Source organism: Anarhichas minor, unplaced genomic scaffold, assembly GCF_050575085.1.
Source record: "Anarhichas minor isolate MPS153535 unplaced genomic scaffold, ASM5057508v1 ptg000003l, whole genome shotgun sequence".
Classification (NCBI taxonomy): Eukaryota; Metazoa; Chordata; class Actinopteri; order Perciformes; family Anarhichadidae; genus Anarhichas; species Anarhichas minor.
This window is the reverse complement of record NW_027466449.1, coordinates 2,810,890-2,833,141: the sequence shown is the minus strand read 5'-3', so window position 1 is coordinate 2,833,141 and position 22,252 is coordinate 2,810,890. Positions and strand designations below refer to the sequence as shown.

The 22,252-nt window shown below is 42.4% G+C and overlaps 1 protein-coding gene and 1 long non-coding RNA gene across 2 annotated transcripts; one reads left to right on the top strand and one right to left on the bottom strand.

The window, feature by feature from the left end:
* Nucleotides 1-638: 638 nt before the first annotated feature.
* Nucleotides 639-14,982, bottom strand: slc26a6.1 (solute carrier family 26 member 6, tandem duplicate 1). The gene is made up of 19 exons (XM_076093497.1): nt 14,543-14,982; nt 12,436-12,581; nt 12,112-12,251; nt 11,608-11,718; nt 11,356-11,504; nt 10,592-10,756; nt 9,502-9,654; nt 8,270-8,352; nt 7,497-7,644; nt 6,984-7,097; nt 6,707-6,784; nt 6,357-6,452; nt 6,142-6,248; nt 5,587-5,656; nt 3,627-3,716; nt 3,244-3,441; nt 2,191-2,245; nt 1,702-1,826; nt 639-1,343 (listed from the first exon to the last, which is right to left on the bottom strand). Exons 2-19 carry the CDS (start codon nt 12,579-12,581, stop codon nt 1,314-1,316), a joined length of 2,058 nt encoding a protein of 685 aa, XP_075949612.1. The 5' UTR covers nt 14,543-14,982; the 3' UTR covers nt 639-1,313.
* Nucleotides 6,750-7,650, top strand: LOC142951746 (uncharacterized). Its single transcript, XR_012954603.1, has 3 exons — nt 6,750-6,867; nt 7,001-7,235; nt 7,389-7,650. It is a non-coding gene; the product is annotated as an uncharacterized LOC142951746 (long non-coding RNA).
* Nucleotides 14,983-22,252: the final 7,270 nt, after the last annotated feature.

Below are 22,252 nucleotides of genomic sequence, written 5' to 3'. Positions count from 1 at the left end.
TCAATGAACGGTTCACAACTGTCTGTACAAGAAAATGTTTCAATGCCGTAATCATGTTTGTCCGTCGTTAAAGAGTAATTTCTTCACATCTTGATTTTGCTGACATCACAGTCTACTGTCTACAGTGCAACAACAGAGTTCACTTCTGATGACTGTGCTGTTCTTGTTCACATCTCCAATACTTCATGTTTAGATCTGATCTTACACAGTCTAACGCAACATGTTTTTATTTATTTCTTTTGCCAGTACAAATTTTTAAATATATTTTTTAAGGCCAGATGATCACTCGTTTTTCGGCATATTCACTCTCATACACCTGCCTGAGAATGACTGGCACATTTTGTTATGAAGTGCAGCCTAAAAAGCCTAAAACATAGTTCATAGATATTCGTCTGCAAACTGCTGTCTTGAGCTCATGATGTGTCTTATATATGAAGACTGTACATTGTTATGTTCTGATTACAAATAGTTAGAAATACAGTTTGTATTTTTAAGATACAGAGGGAAGGGACATATTTTCATTCACATGTCTGTCTGTGTCACCTACAGTACACGTAACAACGTCATTGTCACTTAATCCAACACACAGAGTTCAGCAGAGAAACAGGACAGACGGAGACTATGACTCAATTATGAAAACAAAAGTCAACTCCCGTCTTCGGTATGTAACCACAGGAGTGGATATTTATTTTTCTTATTGTGTAACTGTCTGCCATTCTGGAGGCTGAGCAACACATTAACTGTTTCAGATGCAAGGTTATTATATCTCTACAAAGTAACTGCACAACACAGATTTAACAGTTTAATATTTGTCTTGTAATATCTAGTGCTGTTCTGATTTGGTGGGCCGGGGCCCTGGTGTAAAGCATGTTGAATAGAATACTAAATAGAATGTGACCGTAATTAATTCTATCAATTACATACGCGTTTAAATTGCTGCGACAAAATGGCTGCTGGGGCCTTTGGACAGCAGCGTGGTGCAGTGGAAGAAAGCTGCACCTATAGCCCAGAGGGTGATGGACTGAAACCTAGCTAATGATGCTTTATTGGAAGCTGGGCAATCTTAATCAAATCTCAAATACTCCATGACAGAGAGGTCAAAAATGGTGCAAATTGTGGAACAGTTACATTTATTGTCTGGGAATGTGTGAGAAGTGTATGCCTATACACAGTGGAAAGGTGTTAATGTCTTTCTTTCAAAACAAAATGTTGCGGTGATTGTTCCGTCGGCCATCTTAAAGCCTTAACTGTCACCCCAGGATTTCTTTTCGGGCCCTGTTGATGCACTGAGATGACTGAACTGTCCTGTAGGTTCAACATTCACTTGCATCTGGGTTGATTTCCTGAGAAGAGATATGAACAGAGAAACAATTAATATTTCTTGAAACGCTATTGTACACTTTATATTCAGTGAGATGTCGTGTAAAAGCATTAAGGGAGTACTCCACGGATTTTTGCATGGCACTCTAATAACAGTTTAAAAGTAAAATCAAAATCAATGCAGCAGAACCGCAGATTCTTCGTCCTAGAAAAACACAACGCCACTCAACTTATTTTCATTTTCTATCTTAACTTCTTAAATCTTCAGCTGCAAGCTGACCCCGACTCAAGTGATATCATTTGAAACTCTAAAAACTCTCGGTTGAAATATGTCTATCTCATTATGTCTACAGATGAACTTGGAAGCGAGACAACGTGTACCTCCAGAGGCCTTGGTAAGGTGCTGAGGCAGCGCTGGACAGCATGATGGACCGACGGGAAGAGACAGGAAGTGGACAGGCTGTCTGTTCTACAACTCTGAGTCTGGAGCTGAGATAAAATTCTCTCTGTTGACATAGAGAGGGCATCAAGATCGCACACTTAATGCTTTGATTTGAAAGTTTCATGGTATTTATTTCATGCACACCGCGCAGACCGTTTGGGTGCGTTCAACCTGTCTGATCGCATGTGTTTGCTGTGACATAAAAGGAATAAACAGCTTCAAGAAGAGGTGCAGTATGGGAGGCGTGGTGGGAAACGGACAGCAACAGCCCAACGCTAGACAAAGTGTGTGTGTGTGTGTGTGTGTGTGTGTGTGTGTGTGTGTGTGTGTGTGTGTGTGTGTGTGTGTGTGAATGAATGAATGTGTGAGAGAGACAGATGAGTCACGCTATCCGAGATTTATACATGAGTATGAAACATGAAGCTGACCTGGGCACGCTGCCAGAAACACGCCGACACCTTGAACTTCCAAGTCTTCTGCAACCTAGTGAATAAAACACACACACACACATGCACACACACGTCATGAAAATCTTCTTTTTTTTTTACACTTGTAGTTATATTCAAGCACGTGTTGACTCCATGAGTCTAATGAATGAATTTACTTCTTCTTCTATCATTAAGGTCAAAGAGGAGGACGAGCTCTATTAGTATGACTGGTCTATGAGTCAAAAGCTGTTAGTGTGTGTGTGTGTGTGTGTGTGTGTGTGTGTGTGTGTGTGTGTGTGTGTGTGTGTGTGTGTGTGTGTGTGTGTGTGCAACCAAGAGGGCGTGTCTCATATTTTCATTATCTCACGTGCACTTACCGGACCTCTAGTCCGGCCTTAAATAATACTTGTGAATGTCTTTGATGAGCAGAAAACCAAAGCTGATGTTTCCATCAGATCAAATCAAACTGCAAAATGTAGTCAAGGCTAAAAATAACAACTAGCATGTTTCATTGTTTTGTTTTTCAGGCTTTATATAAAGGCCTATTATATTCAACATTACCGAAGGATATGTAAAATGTACATATAGAACTTCTGCATCTGCACATGTACTTCATCTAGCATACAAAGCAATAAACTACCATATAAAACAGTATTATTAACATCTGCTTTGCTATTTCTTAGTGTCAAATAAGACATTATCATCGGTATTTGATGAAATTTGTGACACTTTTAAAAATCTTTATCATACATAACCTTTCATCTTTTTCACGAGTAGAAAGGGCTTCTATAGTAGGTCTGTTCTAGGAAAGATCATTTGTTGAATAAGAGATTATGTGCGTTAAACTCCCGGTGTGAAAAAGCAAACTGAAGTGAAGTGAAGCTCGACAAGTGACAGACGTCTCAGACAAAGAAAAGAGCACCGCCTGCAGAAATCAAAGTAAAGATTCCAGGTACAGCTGCATCAGTAGCATCACCCACACTGTTTGATTGACAGAGCTCAAATGAAACTGAATACGAGTTTAAACACGTCACTCCAGTTCTCTTCTCTCACCTTGCAAAGTGACGACATGGCCACAGAGTCCATGAAAGTGACTGAGCTGAGATCCAGAACCAAGCAATGAGTGTGTGTCGATGTCCGGCCTGAGGAGGAGGAGGAGGAGGAGGAGGGGGAGGAGGGGGAGGAGGGGGAGGAGGGGGAAGAAGAGGTGTGGACTCCAGCTGGGTTCTCCTTCTGACCACGACTCACTGTCTGGATGTGGTGAGGAAAAGTTACACAAGGTTAGTCAGAAACACACAGCAGTACATTTCCTAGCGTAGGTGCTGGCATTGAACATATATATTGATTGATTCTGTCACTCAAAATCGGCTCTTGTCATAATTATTCCATATTGTGTGTGTGTGTGTGTGTGTGTGTGTGTGTGTGTGTGTTGGCACCTGTTTGATCTGTGTGAAGACCAGTTCAGAGTTGGCAAAGTAAATAGGACTGGAATAGGAGAGTATAGTCACCCCGGGAACTAGCTTTGCCTGTTAAAAAAAACCCACACACAACAAAGACACACATGCAGTTAATGCATTTAACATTGTGCAGAAACTCCATTTTATAACTTGGCACAATAGTGACGTCCTGGAAAGAAGGCCAAGGACTTACAACAACCAGTACGGTACATTAATTAGTGCAAAAAGTTCTCGGACCAAACAACAAACAAGTTTAATGAATATCTAGTTCGGAGATACAACAGATCTTCTGTTTTCGTTAACTTGTCTGGCTTTAAAGTGCCAGATGAAAGACAATAATAAATTAAGAATATATGCATAATTCTACAAAGAAAGCCACTGCACATACACCATCACTAATGCATGACAGATACTTGACGAAGTACACAGAGGGAAGTGCTGCAGCAGCCAGCAGTGAAACAGATTGAGGAGAGAATCAAGCGGAGGGAACAGAGAGCGAGGAGTTGACAGGAATTCACTGACGCTCGGAGCACAAACAGATTGCCTTTGGTGACAGTTTGGTGTTTTTGATGTGTGGCAGATGGTGGTTTTCAGCCAGGGATGTATTTTTACTGTGTTTTGGCTGCGTGACAGTCGTACCGTTCAGAGTGGTTCATTAAGTCGATAAAAGACTGACATTCACTGAAGAATTTGTTTGGCTTGGCTCTTCGTTTACATGTTGGGGGGACACCGCAGTTTAATGGCCTGCTACATAAATACCAACTCAAATCATTTCCAAACCTATTTTTAGTATAAACTTTAGGATAAATGTATTTTTTTCAATTGCTTATTTATTCAGATTGGCATTGATCTACATCCTGCACATTAGTACCCATCAAACGCTTGCTGTGTTGATGTGCATTTGCATTGCGGATGCTGTGATCCATTTGGAATAGGGCTGCGTTTCATGAGCAGATATGGGACAGACTGTGGAGAATTCATTAGTGACTGTGTTTCACACTGATGGCATTTTAGATATGCTAGTCCACAGCCTGCAATCAGCTAAGATCATCGGGTGTCATGTAAGGTTAGTGTGATTCATCTTCCGATCTGGAAAGCGCCACGAGTCAGGCCTTGGCATACTGAAGGTGTGTAATGACCTGCTGCCCAATAATCAACGATTACATTATTAAATTATTGTTAAATTAGACACACCTACAGACATTGGTCTTTTTCGCTGCATTACTTTTCCTTAGTGTCAAAAGTGTCTGCCTCTAATTGACCTATAAAAAAGGCACCAGCTGGTGCTATGGAAGAAGGTTTGGGGCAAGTTTGGCAAAAGGTTTCTGTGACTGGGCTGCAGAGAAAAGGCGGAGGAAGAAAACATTAGAAGTTCATAGTGTGGTAGCAGGTTGAAATAGAACCGACTAACTGCTTTTATCTGAGAATATGTATTAAAGACCATCTATGACAGATGGATTTAAGTAGAGAATCGGATGTTTTGGATTTGTGACAACTCATTATGACACCAAAAGTTTGAATAAGCGAACAACAACTTAATAGAAATACTGCTACATTTTTTGGAAATAGGCTTTTTCGCTTTCTTGTCAAGAGGTGATGATCAATAACACCGCTCTCATATCGCTAAGAGAAGAGCATTAAGCTGCAGTTCCTCTCATGGCCACTAGACGCTGGCTTCAAGAAAACTCCCACTTTGTTTAGTTCAGTACAAATGACACCAGAGCTACACATCACTTAGTAGTTTGTCTCTTCCCTGCTGAAATAGAAGTACGTTTTTTGGACGCGTATTCCTTGATTAAAAGGTGTGTTAGTCAGCTCAGCGCCATCTACTTCTACCTAGTTTACCTTGAACAACACCAAACTTTAACCAAACTGTTTTTAAACCAAGTTATTTTTGAAAACGTATTCTCGTGAGACCTGTGAGACGGATTGATCTTACCTCAGTGTAGAGTCCCACATCTCTGTAACAGTCTGTATGAGGAATATGACCCAAAACAACAGTGGAGGAGCTGAAAGATGTGGACAAGATGAAAGTAATAGACGGGGGAATATTAATGACACATCTGCCTGGGAGAGGAGGGAAGGAAATACAACACTTTTAAGATGAAAACACTATTCTCATTCTTTGTCTATTCCCCGCTTCCCTCTAACACAGGCGCCCATCTACACCCATCTTCAAACTCGGCCTTCAGTTTTGTGACTGCATCTTGTACGGCTGTGACGCTATCGCGGTGAGAAAATCCGTCCGCAGACAGACAGACACCTACTGCTGTGGGTAGTTCCCGCCACAGTAGGTGTCTCCAGGACCACATTTGGCCATGATGACTCACACACAGACTCCCCTGTTGAAAACAATAACCAGCATCGCTGTCACGGCTGGTGAAAACCCCCGTCCTCCTATGCTACCCTGATAATCTCTGAGTAAATGTACAGTAATGATGTTACATTGATGTAAAATGCCCCATGTAGCGCCTGTAAAATGATATGAACTGACTGTTGTGTCCTGTAGATGAGCGTGAGTAGAGAGAAGATGACCGCCACAGCCAGACCCAGGTCCAGGTTACAGACCAGCGTGGAAATCAGCGTGGCGACCCACACCAGCTGAAGGAGAGGAGGGAGGAGAGAGGACCAGGATCAGATCTGTAACTATGGGTCTATGCTTTGAGCTTGGATAATGTGTGTGTGTGTGTGTGTGTGTGTGTAGCCCACCAGGTCTAATCTGTCAGACTTCCAGAGCACACACAAATCTTTGAACTGAGCCATTAACCCTTGCAGGTTCACCACGATGATCACTGCCAACACCGCCTGGAACACACAGCAAGGCATTACTGAACTAAGACGAGTGAATCATACCGACAGTGAGTCTCGTCCAGATGGAGTATGACTTGGCATTTCTTAAAACATCTTCGCTGGTATTCTCTATCATTCCGTCATCATTCTGTGGTGGTTTATGGTGAGCCAAGCTGGCCGGAGAACTGTCAGCACGAACTTCTGGTGCACTCGCTTAACAACATATATGATGAACATAAATAACGTTTGTGATCTCATATGCATTTTACCTTTGGCAGCTGTTCAAAGAGATGACCGATCTTCAACAGGATGGTTAGAATCAACAGAGCTGATACCAATCCGGCCATCTAACACATGAGATTAAGACACAACAGAAGGACAGTAAGGAAAGCAAAGCAGTCAATAACAAAGAGGACAAAAGACCAATTAAGTAAGTTATATAATGCACTGTATGAAAAGATTAGCTAATGTTACTTCCCTAGACAGTCTTTGACACAGTGCAAAGACAGAGGTGGGTTTTTATGTCTTTTGGAATAGATTACATACCTGTGTTTTGACACCAGTGCTATCCTGGACCATACTGCGAGAGAAGGAGCAGCTGACAGCGAAGCAGTGGAACATTCCCCCTATGGTGTTACACAGACCCAGAGCCAGCAGGTCCTGAGGCCGAGACAGACAGCAGCAATTTGAAAAGTACGCAGCGAGGCTGCAGCCCAGCTCAGGGATCCTGCTGGCGTTTACTCAGGGGGAACTGGTTGGCCTGCTGGACATCTCCAAGACCTCAAATACCATCTTGGGGTAAGGGTGATAATATTTAACTAACAGATACCATGAAACTCCCCCAGTTGATAACTTACATTAAGGTAATTACATGCTTTTGGAAATGTTTGATTTAAATATGCAAATGAGGCTCTATCTTATTAAATATGTGATAATTTGAATACATTTCAGATCAGAAATCTGAACATTGGATAAAGCATGCAGACCCGACGACAAAAGCTTGATCTCTCTGTGGTCCCTGGCTGAAATGCGTGAGAGTTGCAACTGCCATGAATGTACCTGACTGCTGTCCACTTGGTAGCCATGCTTGTGTGCAAACACTGAGCCCATGGCTGAGAGGAAACTGAAGCTGACCAGAGCCACTGACAGAGCTGGAATGAACAGCTCTCTGGCCTGAGAGAGAGAGGGAAGTACTGGGTAAGACAGGCTAGAGGAGAAGAGGAGGAGGAGGAGGAGGAGGAGAAGGAGAAGGAGGAGGACGAGGAGGAGGAAAAGAGATGGCAGCTTGATCAATTGAATGACTAACTGATTCCTCAAAGAAAATAAATGAAATATATAGTAATATAAAGAATTATGACCACCAGTTAAAGGTAAATCACCCCATGAATTCTCTTTAATTCTCTCAAAGCTATCAGGGATAACGCAATAAAGCTAACTTGCATATTATGTGTGATGAGAACAGAAGTGTGAAGGATGGGAGGTTAGAGGAAGGTGAAAGTGTCAGAGAGATGAAGAGGCACTGAGCCGTAAATTGTATGGAAACAAGCAAATACATTGGTGTGCCAATATACATACAGCATATTAAAGACAGTATGTGCACGTAGAAGTCAAATAAAACTCACCATGTTACTGATCAATGCTTTGTAAAAGACTTTGAATTGAATCTTTAAAAGCAGTACTATATCACAGTCTATTATGAATACATTTACAATCAAACATCTCCTGAAAGTTCACAACAAAATGAAAATCAACACAATAGTCTTGGACAATATATTTAAAAGATAGCAAATTGAATGACAGGGAAAAACAGACAATGAGACAGTTCTACTGACCCACTGGGTATGTCTCCCACCACCTGGACGGTGTGCTGTCCAACCAGATCCATCTGCACCGACAGGATGGTGCCCAGGACAATCTGCGGGAGAAAAACAATGAACGTGACGTTTCCTGCACAGAATGTCCAGTTTGGAAAACAACAACATACAATATTTTACATCTAAATGTCAAATCAATCAGTGCGTATTATGCGCATGGAGGTACACAAACACAATCAGATAGTGTTCGTCCACTGATGTAGAAGGTTTGTCAGATGCCAGTGGCGGTGCAGTGATGGAGATAGTGCTCTCTCATTGGGCAGCTTCTCCCCTGTCCAGATCCAAGTTCTGTATTTGCTGAGCTTTGTCTTCATAAGCGATGGATGCCAGTACAGACTATTACTAACCCCTTTGCCGTTCTCCAGTTTTAGCGCTTGTCATGTGCGTACTGTCGTTTTAGAAGGTTCTCAAAGTGAACAATTGAGATTTGGTTCACTAAGGCCCCAGGACGTTCATCATCCAAAGCAGGGGAACCATTAACCGCCCATCCCAACAGTGTTTTCACTGTATAGGGGCCGTTTCCTTGGCTTCCGTAGCCTTTGGAGTATTCACTCCGGTAAGAGGTTCCACATCAGCATTCATCTCCTTTGCCTGGATTGAAGCCATTTTCCCATAACAGACTATAACTCAACAGATCATGACGTGAAGCCTTCGGGAAAATGTTTTATGCAAGTCTTTGTTTACAATAGCTCAACATACCATTAAAAACCTCACTACGGCACCCGATTTTGAACAAATTTGTTTTATAGTTCATGGTTTAAACTTTAACCATCAGGTTAATATTAAAAACACAATTTCTGACAAAGTCAAAGTTATGGAATTTAGAGTTATTTTTAAATAACATGCCAAAAGTTTGCACAATTATATTCATATTATGTTTTTAGCTACAGTAATCTACACTGAATCACTCACTTACCTATCAGCTTATGTAAACATACACACACATATATGATATTAAATGAAACAAAACACCATCAGAACACAGAACGATGATTCATCACAGGACAGGTGCAGATATTTATTATATGAGGGGATTTGTGGTTTTGGTGATATAAACGGATTATTATGTAACTGTGAGTCATTCATCAGTTCATCACTGTGGCATCTGTCCATCTGGGTGCGTCTTATAGACATGACTCTACTGTGTGTGTGTGTGTGTGTGTGTGTGTGTGTGTGTTTGTATCTCTCACCAGTATAAGTTCCCATGGTATGACGACGGGCAACTTGTTCTTAAAGCGCTCATTCAGCATTTTGCCTCCGATGAGTATCACCATGGAAACCCCGGAGACTGACAGCGCTCCTGGTACAGCGCTGGTCACTCCGTGGAAAACATCATTTAATGTCTGAAAGAAAACACACACACTAAAACCTTTAAAAAACAGAAACACACTTTATTTTTAGCGAAGACGGTGTGATTTTTTCCGGTGTAAACTGCTCCAGTGCAGACTGGAAGTTATGGACCAGTGAAGCTGGAGGAAAACCTGGCACCCGCAAATAGCTGAGAAGCCAAACCAAACCAATTTGAAATACTGCCTGTGTAGAGGTGACAAGGTGCATCCTGATGCCAACCTTGAATTTGGCCTCCGTCGTGCCAAGAATAAATACAAAGCTATCGCTGACTCACAGCAGGAGAAAGGCACTTTTATTGCCAAGACAATTAATTAAATCATTAAAAAGTGTGAGGAGACACGGTTAGGGTCTGCCAGTATTGGTCCAGGTGATGGGCTATGACCTCCAGTCTAATGAAACAACCACAAGTCATCATCATAGTCATCCTTCTGGCCTGCACTGTGCATAAAGCTTGTAACTGTGAGGCTAACGCTCCAGTTCATGCTTCTTGCTCCGTCCATCCATCATTTTTTTCTGCTTATTTTTTAGCAGGGTATTGCAGACATCCCTCTCCCCAGCAACTTTTACCAGCTGGACCTAAGAGCAGTGGACCAGCTCTTTACCCTGCCAGGGCTGTTGGAGGGGTCATGGGAGTTTGCTCATCCAGTCAACATGTGTTCCGCAGACTCAAAGAAGGCTTACGAGCGGGTTGTTGCCACGAGTCACCCGGTCCTTGTATAACCAAAGCGAGAGCTGCGTCCATAAACACGCACTACTTTTCATTTAGCTGATATAATGACAGAAATCCTCAGGACCATGTTTCAGCTTTACAGGCATATACTGACTAAACCCATATGAGAAAATCCAGAGAGGACTTCAGAGGTCAGGGGTCAGCCACATAACAGGAGCTCATGTGGCTTAAAAGTTGAAGCTTGGGACGTTTCAACTGACCCAAGCTGAAGGCAGCAGTCCAGTGTGTCTCTGTGCAGGTATTCCAGTCATCAGTGGCAGCTGCAGGATCATCACATGCAGACCAGCTGCTGTGGTGTAGCCTCTGATTACAGGTGCAGACAGCCAGCGACCCGCACCACCTCCACGCAGCAGGTACATTAGGAGCTGAGGGGAAACACACACGCACGTACACGAACACCTCTTTGATTCTGAGAGACTAATACAACATGATCATTTATGTTTTACATCACTGAAAATGTTCCGCTATAAATCTCCACTTTAGCTACAGAAAACATATTGATCGATTTGAAGTGCATGGGTGGCACCGGGACTAAATCTTTGCCCACCTCCACAGAGAGGATTTAAATCCACGGCAGCGTGGGAACCCAGCGTGGAGAGGAAAGAATACCAAAAAACAAAACAGACTCAGCAAGACCTTTTTTTTTTTCCTCTTTCCAGTTTTCAAGCTTTGGGGCAGATTGTTTATTTTAATACCTCAAGTTGACCTGTGATGAAGAAGAGTGAGAGTTTGGGAAACTCAGCAGGTTGTGTATGCTCAACTGTAGATGAACTAATAAAAAAACAAATGTGATACTTTAGTGGATGTCTGCAGGGAAGATCTCTTTTCTCCTGCTGGTCTCCATAAAGGGGCCGGGGCAGCTGAACATCAGTGATGCGTGTGAGCCTGTGCAGTCTGTTTGTCCATGTATTGTCTACTGTGTGTGTGTGTGTGTGTGTGTGTGTGTGTGTGTGTGTGTATATACCTGTATGAGGCCACAGAGGAAGGTGAGTTGTACAGCCACGTTCACTTTGGCCGCTTCCACATCAATCTGACTCTCTTCAACACCATTGTTGAGCAACTCCACTTTGGCCGTCTCAGACCCAATCATGATGGCCAGGATGGCAAAAGTACCTGTCACACATAAACAGACACACAAACCGTTACACAACTACTCAGCTCCCCTAACACTAGAGTGTGAGATGCATATTTCAGAAAAGTAAAGGTTGACAGTCACCAATGGAGAGGTGTCTGGAGGTGCCGAAGATGAAGTAGATGATCAGAGGGTAGAAAGAGCTGTAGAGACCAAACGCTGGAGGAACTCCCACCAACATGGCGTTGGCCATACCTGGGGAAGAAGAAGAGAGGCCGAGGTGAAAAGTGTGGCTTGAATGAGCAGCTAGAGCGTGTTACTAAACGCTAAGAAAATCCCTTTATCATTAAAAAACTCAACTTTCTTGTCAGAGAGGTTTTTAGGAGTTTTAGGGGGTCTCTGCACTCATGAAACATTCCTACCAAGGTACACGGGCAAATAAAGGAAGTGGGAAAAGATGAATAAAAACTAGGCTACAACGCGGCAGTTTAAATACATGATTTAACATTCATTTAAGTATCATCTTTGCAGCTGGAGTTTCATGTATGACTGCATTCTCAACTTGCACCCTTTCAACCTGCAGTTACAGTTGAAGTTGTCGCGGCAGCATGTGGTTGTTAAGGCTCTTAATGTGATTATCATCCTCACCCTGTGGCAGCTGTATGATCCCAACACTGATGCCAGACACCAGGTCCCCGACAACGTTTTCTCTGATGGAGTAGCGAGGCAGCCATGACAGGACAGGAAAAAAACCAAGCAGCAAGCTCTTCAACCTGGGACCGGAACAACTGGAGGAGCACACACAGTCACACACACACACACACACACACACACACACACACACACACACACACACACACACACACACAGCTTCAGATCAAGTGCCTTAGACATCTGTTAGCCCTTAAAAATGGCTGAGGGCACAAACTGACTCACAGAAGGGCAAAATACTAAACCCATCCTTTGACTTACCAACATTGTGTCTTCACCCTCTCCAACAAGGACAGGGACTGCTGTTCTACCCGTTGCCCAAGGACATCCAGCTGCGCTTCGTCCAGGGCAACAGTCAGATAAGGTTGCCTGTAGTGAGGAAGGCCATTTTGCTCAACGCTGTCCATCTGAAATCAATGTCAAAGATTACTGGCAGTACAGTCTAGTTTCACTTTGTTATTGTCACAATGCTGTGTGTGTCTTGAATGTGTCTCATGCACTTTTCTTTTTGTGTGTATGAAGTTACATGACAAAGACAACGGGCAGCAGTAACTAACGTAGATACAAAACAAACCACGGCAGTGAGAGAGAGAGAACGGCTGACCTATTCTGTATCACCACGAAGCGGCACACAAGTACAAAGAGTTGACATGTGCGGCAGTGTGCATGTATGAGGATAACACACACACACACACACACACAGCTCCACACACTCTCACACGTGAGTCAGGGAAGGTTGAGAACAGCCTTGAACTCTGCACATTACAGCGAGTTACAACCCCTTTTCTCCTCCCATTCACCCCCCATTCAGTACGTCTGAATGCCTCTATTATCACAGCTCAGCTTTCAGAGACTCATGGTCTGACTGTGTGTGTGTGTGTGTGTAGGTGTGTGTGTGTGTGTGTGTGTGTTTGTGAAAGAGCGAGCGAGAGAGAAAGAGACCAAATGAAAGAGATGTTCTCTGTTTTAATCTACTTTAATGTATTTTGCACAGTTGCTAATTTATGAAAGCTATTCCAAATGTTCCAAAAATTATTTGAAAAATAGACACGGGGGAAATAAAGAGTGACCGGCACATGTATAAAAAAAAAGAAAAGCCAAATGGAATGAAAAGAGAGAGAAAACTTAATTTCCACAGTTGTTTCTATTGTCCTTTTAATCTCACCACAATAAGAAATTGGAACAGCAAACTTTAAAAAAACAAATTGTACAAAGAGAGGTCATTAAAGTAAATAAAGCCTTCAAAATAAACTTTATAAACAGAAACTCCAAGAGACAGAAGTTTAACATCTGCCCACAGTATTGAACTACAAGCGTACAAATACAAATGTAATGTTTGCAATGATTAACCAGAACATATAACACCATTATTTTACCATTGAATAGTCAAATTAAAGATGATGTATTGTGTAATAATCATCATAACATCAAAATCGGTTGTAAAAGTGTCATTACACGTATTGACATGATAAACATTGAATGTATGGTAAAGTTATTGATTACATATGGTACATTTTACATACATAAATGTGAAATAACAAAAGGGACCTCGATGTGATATTTATGTGAATTTAAAGGATATATCAAGACTCTCAAACTTACACAAAGAAAAGTGATACAACTTCAGGCTATATTGTTGCCTGATGTGAGGCCTGAAGGTACGATCGTTGTTATAGTTGCCAGATATAATTAAGACACAATAGATACAATTAAGACTGTATTAATAACTCCGGGTGCATTTTAGGCCGACTTCGTCTGTGTAGCCCACGCTAACATAAACTAAGGTTGTAAAGACAATAACCAGGTCACATGTGAGCAGATCTTATTTCATTCTCTTCACTTTTCAAACAACATACAGCACAAAATAAATCAATCTAACTTTTATCGAAATTCTTCTTTGTCAAAATCACTTCGATACAAACTTAAGTTCATTCACATTTTCAAAAGAAAAACGTTCATCAAAACAAAGAATTGCAACGTCCCGTTACTCCTCCTGAGTTATATCGGAGTCTCTTAAACCGGTGTCCCAAAAAGGAGTTACAGATGTAGTTCCTGGTTTGTGTGTGAGGGAACTCAGTCTCATTAGAGGAGTCTGCCGGGTGTATTGAAGAGAGGAGAGAGTCAAGGCTGGGAGAAAAAACTAACGTCCAACAGAGGTGTAAATATGAGACTGCATGTGTTCTCATACTATTTTTGAAGTGGGGAGAGCAAAGACGGGTACATTTCGAAATCACGAAGCCACGACAGTGTCAGCAACTTCGTAAGAGGATCCAATAATATGAATCTCCATGTATCAAGCAGCTCCAATCAAACATCACAAGAGTCACGAGGAAAGAAAAAAACAATCAAACCCGCTCACGATGTTTACCGGAGTTCTGATGCAGCTTCAGGGATTCTGCACTCCACCAAAAGCTTGCTTCTAAGTCACGTCACTCTGTACCGGAAATGTGTACGTCTCTTCTCTCTCTCTCTCTCCAGCTGTCAGCGACGTAGGAATAGATAAGATCCAAAGGCTATTAATACCCTAACCCCAGCCACAGCCTGTTCACCATGCTGCTGACTGGGATACAGTGTCAGTTTCCGTACCAAGACTACAGAGCAGCTTCTTTCCTCGGGCTGAGAGACTCCTTAATTCCTCCTTCACCCTCCACCATGTAATGTAGTTTTTTTTGTTTTGTATTTTCTTATGTTGCGTAACCCTGTTGTACAAGGACAATACGTGAACCTTGTACCTTGAATGAGAGTAGAGCAGACATTGAATTGTTTGCTGTGGTCATGTGATTAAAGGAACACGCGATAGTTGCTACACAACAGACATCAGTGGGACCGTAATGTGTGTCACACATACCAGTTTCAAGGCTTGATAGGCCTACATACTGCTCTAACGATACAGCATAGATCTATCTCGCTGCATCAGTGTTTTGACAGTCAGATTTCACGATGGTTTCAAATGCAGCACTAATAAAACAGAGTCTTCAGTAGTGTATCTGTCTCAGAAGCAGCAGAAGGTTTCGGACGCGCTCGGCACGGCAGCGAGGCGACTGATGCAGCGGCAGCTCGAAGAAGGAAAAGGTGAAGCTCCGAGAGAAACTCAGGTTGGTGACGGGACGCAGCGGCGGGAGACGGGGGGGATGAGGCACTCGGCGCTGAGCATGCTGGGGCATCAACCTCCGCCTCGCCCGCAACCCTCTCCCCCCTCCACCTGCAGAGACAGAGAGGGACATGGACGGATAGAAAACTATGAAGAAGGACAGGACCCATAATCCTCAACAGGCTTACTGTTTTCATTTGGCTGATTAGACATGTGTGTGTGTGTGTGTGTGTGGACATGTGAGTGCATATGGTTTTTGTATTCGATCCTTTATTCTCTTCATGTCTGCCTTGTAAAGTACTTTGTAATTGCTCTCCCTTTGATAAGTGCTACATAAATAACCTTCATAATTATTGTTATTATCAACAACCCTCCTTGCAGAAAATTCAGATTTTCTGCAAGGTGTTTGTGCTCTTTGATCAGGGGACAGCCAGGTGTTTCCAATCATGACCCGGGTCTTGCAGTCGGTGGAGAGCAACTGTGGCCCTTTGGCTCTAAAAAAGAACTTCAGCGGCCTCTATCTCATGAGGCTATCATTACCTGTGTGTACATGACGCCAGAGCAAGTCAGGATCAAGCCCCCGGGAAGGATGCCAGGCTTTGAAGAAAGTTTTACAAAGTGGTCAAACGGTGGGCCCGTCACATGATGCCATGGGGCCCAAAAACACGTTTTTATATCGTCTTACATTGGGAAAGAGACGTCTGTTTTCAACGGATTCTTTTTTTGAGGCAGATCAACTTCCCAATACTTGAATAGCCCTTGTCTAAATTATTAAGTCCTGAAAAGATGCACTAATCGACCAAAGCAGATTTATTTTCCTAATAAGTATGAACCTGAGACTGGGCCAAGGGCTGGGGGGGGGGGGGGGGGGGGGGGGGGTTAAAATAAAGGCGAGTGCGCTTGCTCTATGGGCCCATGGATGCGGACGATTGAAAGGTAATTTCATCTGAATTCATACACTCTGAAGTCAAACTTTTTTGCTTCATGTGCCACTAAGCAACTGTCATAGGAATGAAGGGGGCACCGCCTCCAACGCTGTATCCTGTTCTCTTTATACATACATCAAGTCGGACACAAATCTAAATGACATGCATTGTGAGGCGTTTGCCAGGGATCAAATCAGTGCAGGCCTGGCTCATATTGAACAAGCCTATTTTGTCATGTCAACGCAGCACAGCTGTTAATGATAACATACATTAACTGTGGCTTATTTCTATGAAAGTGTCCTGGTAAGTCTTGACAGTGTGCCAGCATGCAGAGCAACAGGACACTGACACTGAAGCAGCTAAATGGAATTCAGCCACCATTAATTTCATTATTAACACCTGTGCCTTCACTACTGTTACATGCCCAATGTCTTCAGTGAAACAAATCCAGCTAAATTAGCTTGTGCTAATGTTATCGTAGCTTTGTTTATCTTGGAAAGTCCATTTAAAAGTTGCTTTGTATATTAGCACACAGTAATACTGGGTTTGTCAGCTGACATTAGAGCAGCCAGCTAGCTAAAGTGAGTTAGCTATAGCTAATGGTTAGCTTAACGTTAGCTTGAGTGCAGCTCACGTTGTGGACAAAGTGCCTTTCGTGTTATTTCAGATCCAATAAGTTACATTGTTTTGATAGTTTGGAGTATCTTCATGTGGACCTGAACACACTAATCGTTCCAGACATACCTGAGGTGTCCTGAGGGACAGCACCAGGTGGAGATGGAGCCTCAGAGCTTAAACTTGAACTTGAAACCTCCTCGTCTTCGTTCTGTCTCCCACGATAAGGAGTGGACAGCGTGGGCTGAGGAGCAGGAGGGGGTGGAGGTGGAGGGGCTCGTGGAGGGGGAGGCGGGGGGATTGAGGCAAAGGAGGATTCGCAGAGGGCCAAGCCTCCCCACGGTGTCATGGTGGTGTCCGAGACGAGGATGGAGGAAGGCCCCGGATAAGGGTGAGAGGTGGACGAGGCGGCGGATGAGGACGTCTGCTGCTGGCTGCGTTTTCGTTGATTAACCTGATGGGGGCGCTGGAGAGCCGGGGAGGAGAGCGATGGCTTGGCTGTTGAGAGAAGGGGGAGATTAACTAAAGTGGCCTGGTTTAAAACCCTCTTTGTGGTGGTTGATTTTTAATGAGCAGCTTCGTTGATTATAATCGAGTCTTAATACCTTACTGCTAATTGAATAACTTTAGATATCTGACTATAGTGGTGAGACACCACAGGATCCCACTGTCTGGAACGAACACCCACAGATTGTTTTCCTTTCACTTAGATTTGTTTGCATCCCACAGAGTACAAGCAAACCTAGTTGTCCCAGGATCACTTTACCTTCACTTTGGCCTGGGTCTGGGTGACCTAACTGTCTCTAGCCCATAAGAACCCAAACCCATGTTTGGAAAATTATAGGGGATATGAAATAGATGGAACACAATCCTGTAACTATTTTCTAAATACTACCCCCTAGAGCCAAAGATCTGAAATGTTACATAATATATGTCACAATGGGCATTTAGGTATAAATGTACTTCTCATTTGAAAATCAATCAACTTGGCCTTTTTTTTTTGCTTACTAACACAAATATGCCTTTTTATTTGCATTTCCACACACATATCAAAATTATAACTTTTCTGGTTAGATTTAACCAAAATATATTTTCCAGATTTGTTTTGTCTTCTTGGATGATCTTCAGTGCATCCTGAACACTGTATCATTCATTGTTATCCATAATGCACAAAATATAATGAAAATACTTCAATAGGATCGTTAAATCTTGTTTGTTTGTGTGTTTTATTTACTGATATGCAAAGATTCTTTCATAATACATTTTACTCATAATTTAATCATTTGACATTATTTTAAGTTTACATTTGTTTAAATGTGTTTTGAATTCAACAACAGAACATATTTTAATTAAAACTAATTGAATCAGCTAAATCAGTTGAGCAGCTCATAACTATTTTTCTTATTGTGACAAATACGTCACATTGGTTTTTCTGAGACAATTATAAGGTTAAAAGATGCCTGATACAATATTTTCATGAATTTCGAACTAGAGTAGAACTCGGGGTTCCTGCATCCCTGCCTCTAGCCTCCTGTATTGATTCATTACCAGTTGCCTGGCCAGCCCTCTTCCTTTGATTCCTGCTGTAGGTCATAGTGATCTGTATGCATTCTTTACCCGCTAGAAATCTTACACATCTGCTCCTGCCTCTACCTATTCCCTTCAGTGTCCCCTCCGCTGCTATCGCCCAGCCCACTGTGCACCCTTTGCTGACCGACAGTCTTAGTTCACATTTCGGGATGCGTTGTGCATGAGAACAGGCTGCTAACCTCCGGTCTTCTAAACGATCCCCTTTTAGTCCCCTTCAAACCCTCCTTTATACTATATTTCCTCGTCCCCTTGGATAACACTTTCAAACACTGAAGATGTATATCAGATTATGGATATATGAATACATGAAGTTACAATTAATACACCCATACATTTTCCAACCACACCATGTATTTGGCCAATATAATGCAGCTAGTAGAGCTTCTCTGCTGCAAACATACCTTATAATTAGGTTTATGTTTACATAATATTTTACAGAAAACAGCAGCATCAGTTTTGGAAAATATGATGAAATATTAATGTTTATTTCTGTCAAATAAACAGATTGCTCGACCAGAAAGTAATATACTGGCCTGGAGCTTTTCAAGTAATTCAAGAAACTGCTGCACAGGCAATTCCCTTCTGTAAAAAGGTGCTCAGTGATATTAAAGACCAGCAACAGCAAATAAGACACAAATAAACTACTATAATAATAAACTATTAAAGATGTTTGCCTGAAGCTCCATTATGGTTACATATTACCATATTACACAGACATCATTTAGAACAAATAAATTCATTAAGATAATTAGGAATTATATATATTTGAAAAGTAAATGGATTCAAAAGCAATTAGATGTATGTAACATTAACACCTCAATTGCAGCATTATTTGGATTGACACCCGATACCTTTGCACTTTGAGATATGACCTGAACAATTAAATTAAATGAACAAAAATATCATTGAAAATATTATCATTATAGAATAATACGTAGCCCCAAAATATACTTCTGCATAATAACCTAAATGGAGAGTTTAGTGCTTCTTGACTGGATCACCTGTTGTTTTACTTCCAGATGAGCCAATGAGAGGCAGCCGGTCACGTGACATCACCAATCCGGGAGCCTGAGCAGAAATAAGTGTTTCACATGTTTACAGTTTACAGTCTTTCATCATGAGAACAGCTCATACACACTGCAAAACACATATGCATTCATTCTGGTTGACAGTGCCAGCATGACTCTAAGGTAATGTAGGTAAGTAGCATTCAAGTTTGTTTGCCACAGAGCTGAGTTTCTGCAATAATCCAAATTTCACCGGAAAAATTCCAATTGGCTTTTTGTCGAGGGAACCAGTGCGATGCTAACTTCCCTGTTGGCCTGCGGAATACGTCATCCCTGCAGTACTCTATATGTCGACATCCACTAGATAGCTTGACACAAACAAAACCTACAGATTGTCGCAGAGCGTGTTAGCATGCTGACGAAAGCCTTTAGATATATTTGCCTATAAGTACAGCCTCACAGGGCCGCTAGCACGGCTGTAGACTCTTAGCCTTGTTTCTTTATTCGCTACTCTAAAAGTAATTTTTCAAAACACCTCACCCTAATCGCTTGTTCCTTGAACTATCCGCCAAATATTGCATCTGTAACTGTTATAAGAGATACCCTGATGACAAAGATGTAGGACTGAAAATCTTCTTGACACTGAGTTCAGAAGAAGCTAACATTTGCACGAGTCAAATAAATACAGTGAATGGCACATGGTCAGGAGTAGTGATGGAGAGCTGTGAGAGAGTGTGTGTCTATACCTCTTTGATGGTTGTAAACCGTCGGTCCTTCTGCACTTTGACAGGCCAACACTTATTCCTTGTTCTCCTGGGTCAAGCAGAGCGCGCCTCACAGATACACACTCGCACGCACAAGGGTCGCCAAGGGACAGTTTCCCGCCCGGCCCTTCATCGGCACGGACGCTGATGACTTCTTCTCAAGCTGGCTTCCATAACTCACTTCCTCTCTCTGCGCATGTTGTTTGAAGGCTGAAGATGACTAATTAAAAACACATTCTCCTCTTAAAACATCAAATGCATCCCAGAGAACACATCCTGTTTCGTTGAGAGCATCTCCCTGTGTCTCATCTTACACTCCCCCACTCATCAATCAGTCCTCTACTTCACTTTTCTGCCTCGTCTTTCTTCCCCCTGCTTTCTCTTCCGTGACCAAACTAACATCGGCAATAACGCCCAGTGCATCAGGTGCCCTCTCCATTTCTCCCCCCTCGCTGCCCTCACCTTTACCGTGTCAGCACTGGTGCTGTCACTCTCTCTCCACCTTTTTCCTCTCGGCCTTCCTTCCACCTGTAAGTGATCGTGGTGGTTACACACTTTGGCTCTTGCCTTTTCTCCCGGAATGAACTTGTGCACTTTCATCCCCTATCCCCTCTTTTTTTCTCTCCATATTTTTTCCTCCTTCACTGTTCATTTTCAGGATGACATTAGCATTTCCTTTGCTCTCTTTTTCTCCTTCTTTCTCTCCATTGTGAGTGGCAGGTGATGAGATGGGTGCTGGACAAAAGGCAATGTGAGACAAGACTAAAATATTAAAATATTCATGGCTACCTGCAGTCGGCCCCTTCATGGGCTCTGACCCCCACCTGGCCCTCCACACAGACACCGACACACACACAGATTGACAAAAGGGTTTGCAGGCCAGCATACACACATCTCATTTAGCAGACGTCTTCAGTAACACCAGCATTTCAGACCAACACACACACACACACACACACACACACACACACACACACACAGGGACAAAGGTGCACACTTCATCTGATTTTTACATTTAAATTCCAGGCAGGTGATTGTGAATCAACACACTCTGTATGACATTTAACGTGGCACAAGGTAACACGCCGCTCGTCGACTCACACTTCATCTGACACGGCTACATTTGCATAGCAGGCAGACACATGCACACACAAAATATGTATGCAAAAAAGAAAAAACTGTGCACAGTCCCATGTCACCCTGCTAAATAAGCAGTATTAGCAATTCATATCACAACACATCTTTGCTTCAACGGTGCTAAATTAGCATATCAGAACACATGCACACGCATAGAGTGCATGGAAACACCAAAGTGTGCATGCACATCACACACACAGCTGTCTATAGTTATGCTCTTTACAATTAATGCAGAGCGTGACTAGAAAAGCAGATACACTGTCACTGGCTGATGTATTATTACCTACACACCAACTTTAAGCCCAACTATAATCTAAACTTAGTTATTATTAAGTCTAAACTCTGAGAAAGCCTTTGAAGAGGTAAGGACCGGACAAAAGGGTGACATTTTATCTCCCAAATGCTTTTTTTTTCAGATTTTGGAGACATTTGGTAAAGGCAGTCTTTTGGTTTGGCCTTGTTCTGACCTGAAATAGAGTCCCAAGGCTCTCCTCAAGTACGCAGCTTTATTTCCTGGCTGGTTGAGATGCACAACATGCTGTAATAAAAATAACTCCAGTCATTTCAGCCATCTTGGTAGCGCTGGCCCCTGGAGGAGGCCACAGATGGCCTAAACACATCAGAGACGGTTTTAATGTTCTCCTGAAATAGCGATGAAGATGTTTTACTTGATGAGCACCGAATGCTTTTAGAGCTTTGTTACAAGCAGAGATGTAGCCGGATTCCAGACACGCGTTTTCAGGCCGGAACTAATTAATGACTTTAGTTGTCAGAGACTTTCATCAGTCACCGGTTTATTTCTCTTCACGGGTTTGTTGGTGATATTCCTGCTGAAAATATTGTCTGTTTCAGGAATATAATTTATATTTTTGTATTAAATCTTCATCACGCTCATAAGTAATACATGCCTTACATAATTACAATGTATCCAGTAAATAATGAGAAAGC

Excerpts from the sequence above, each read along its gene's own strand:
- slc26a6.1 (XM_076093497.1), bottom strand. The coding sequence starts at position 12,581 with ATGGACAGCGTTGAGCAAAATGGCCTTCCTCACTACAGGCAACCTTAT. Across the intron at positions 6,249-6,356 it reads AGTCTGACAGATTAGACCTG|CTGGTGTGGGTCGCCACGCT; the intron begins GTGGGCTACACA and ends CCTCTCCTTCAG. Across the intron at positions 1,344-1,701 it reads CCTTACCAAGGCCTCTGGAG|GAAATCAACCCAGATGCAAG; the intron begins GTACACGTTGTC and ends ATCTCTTCTCAG.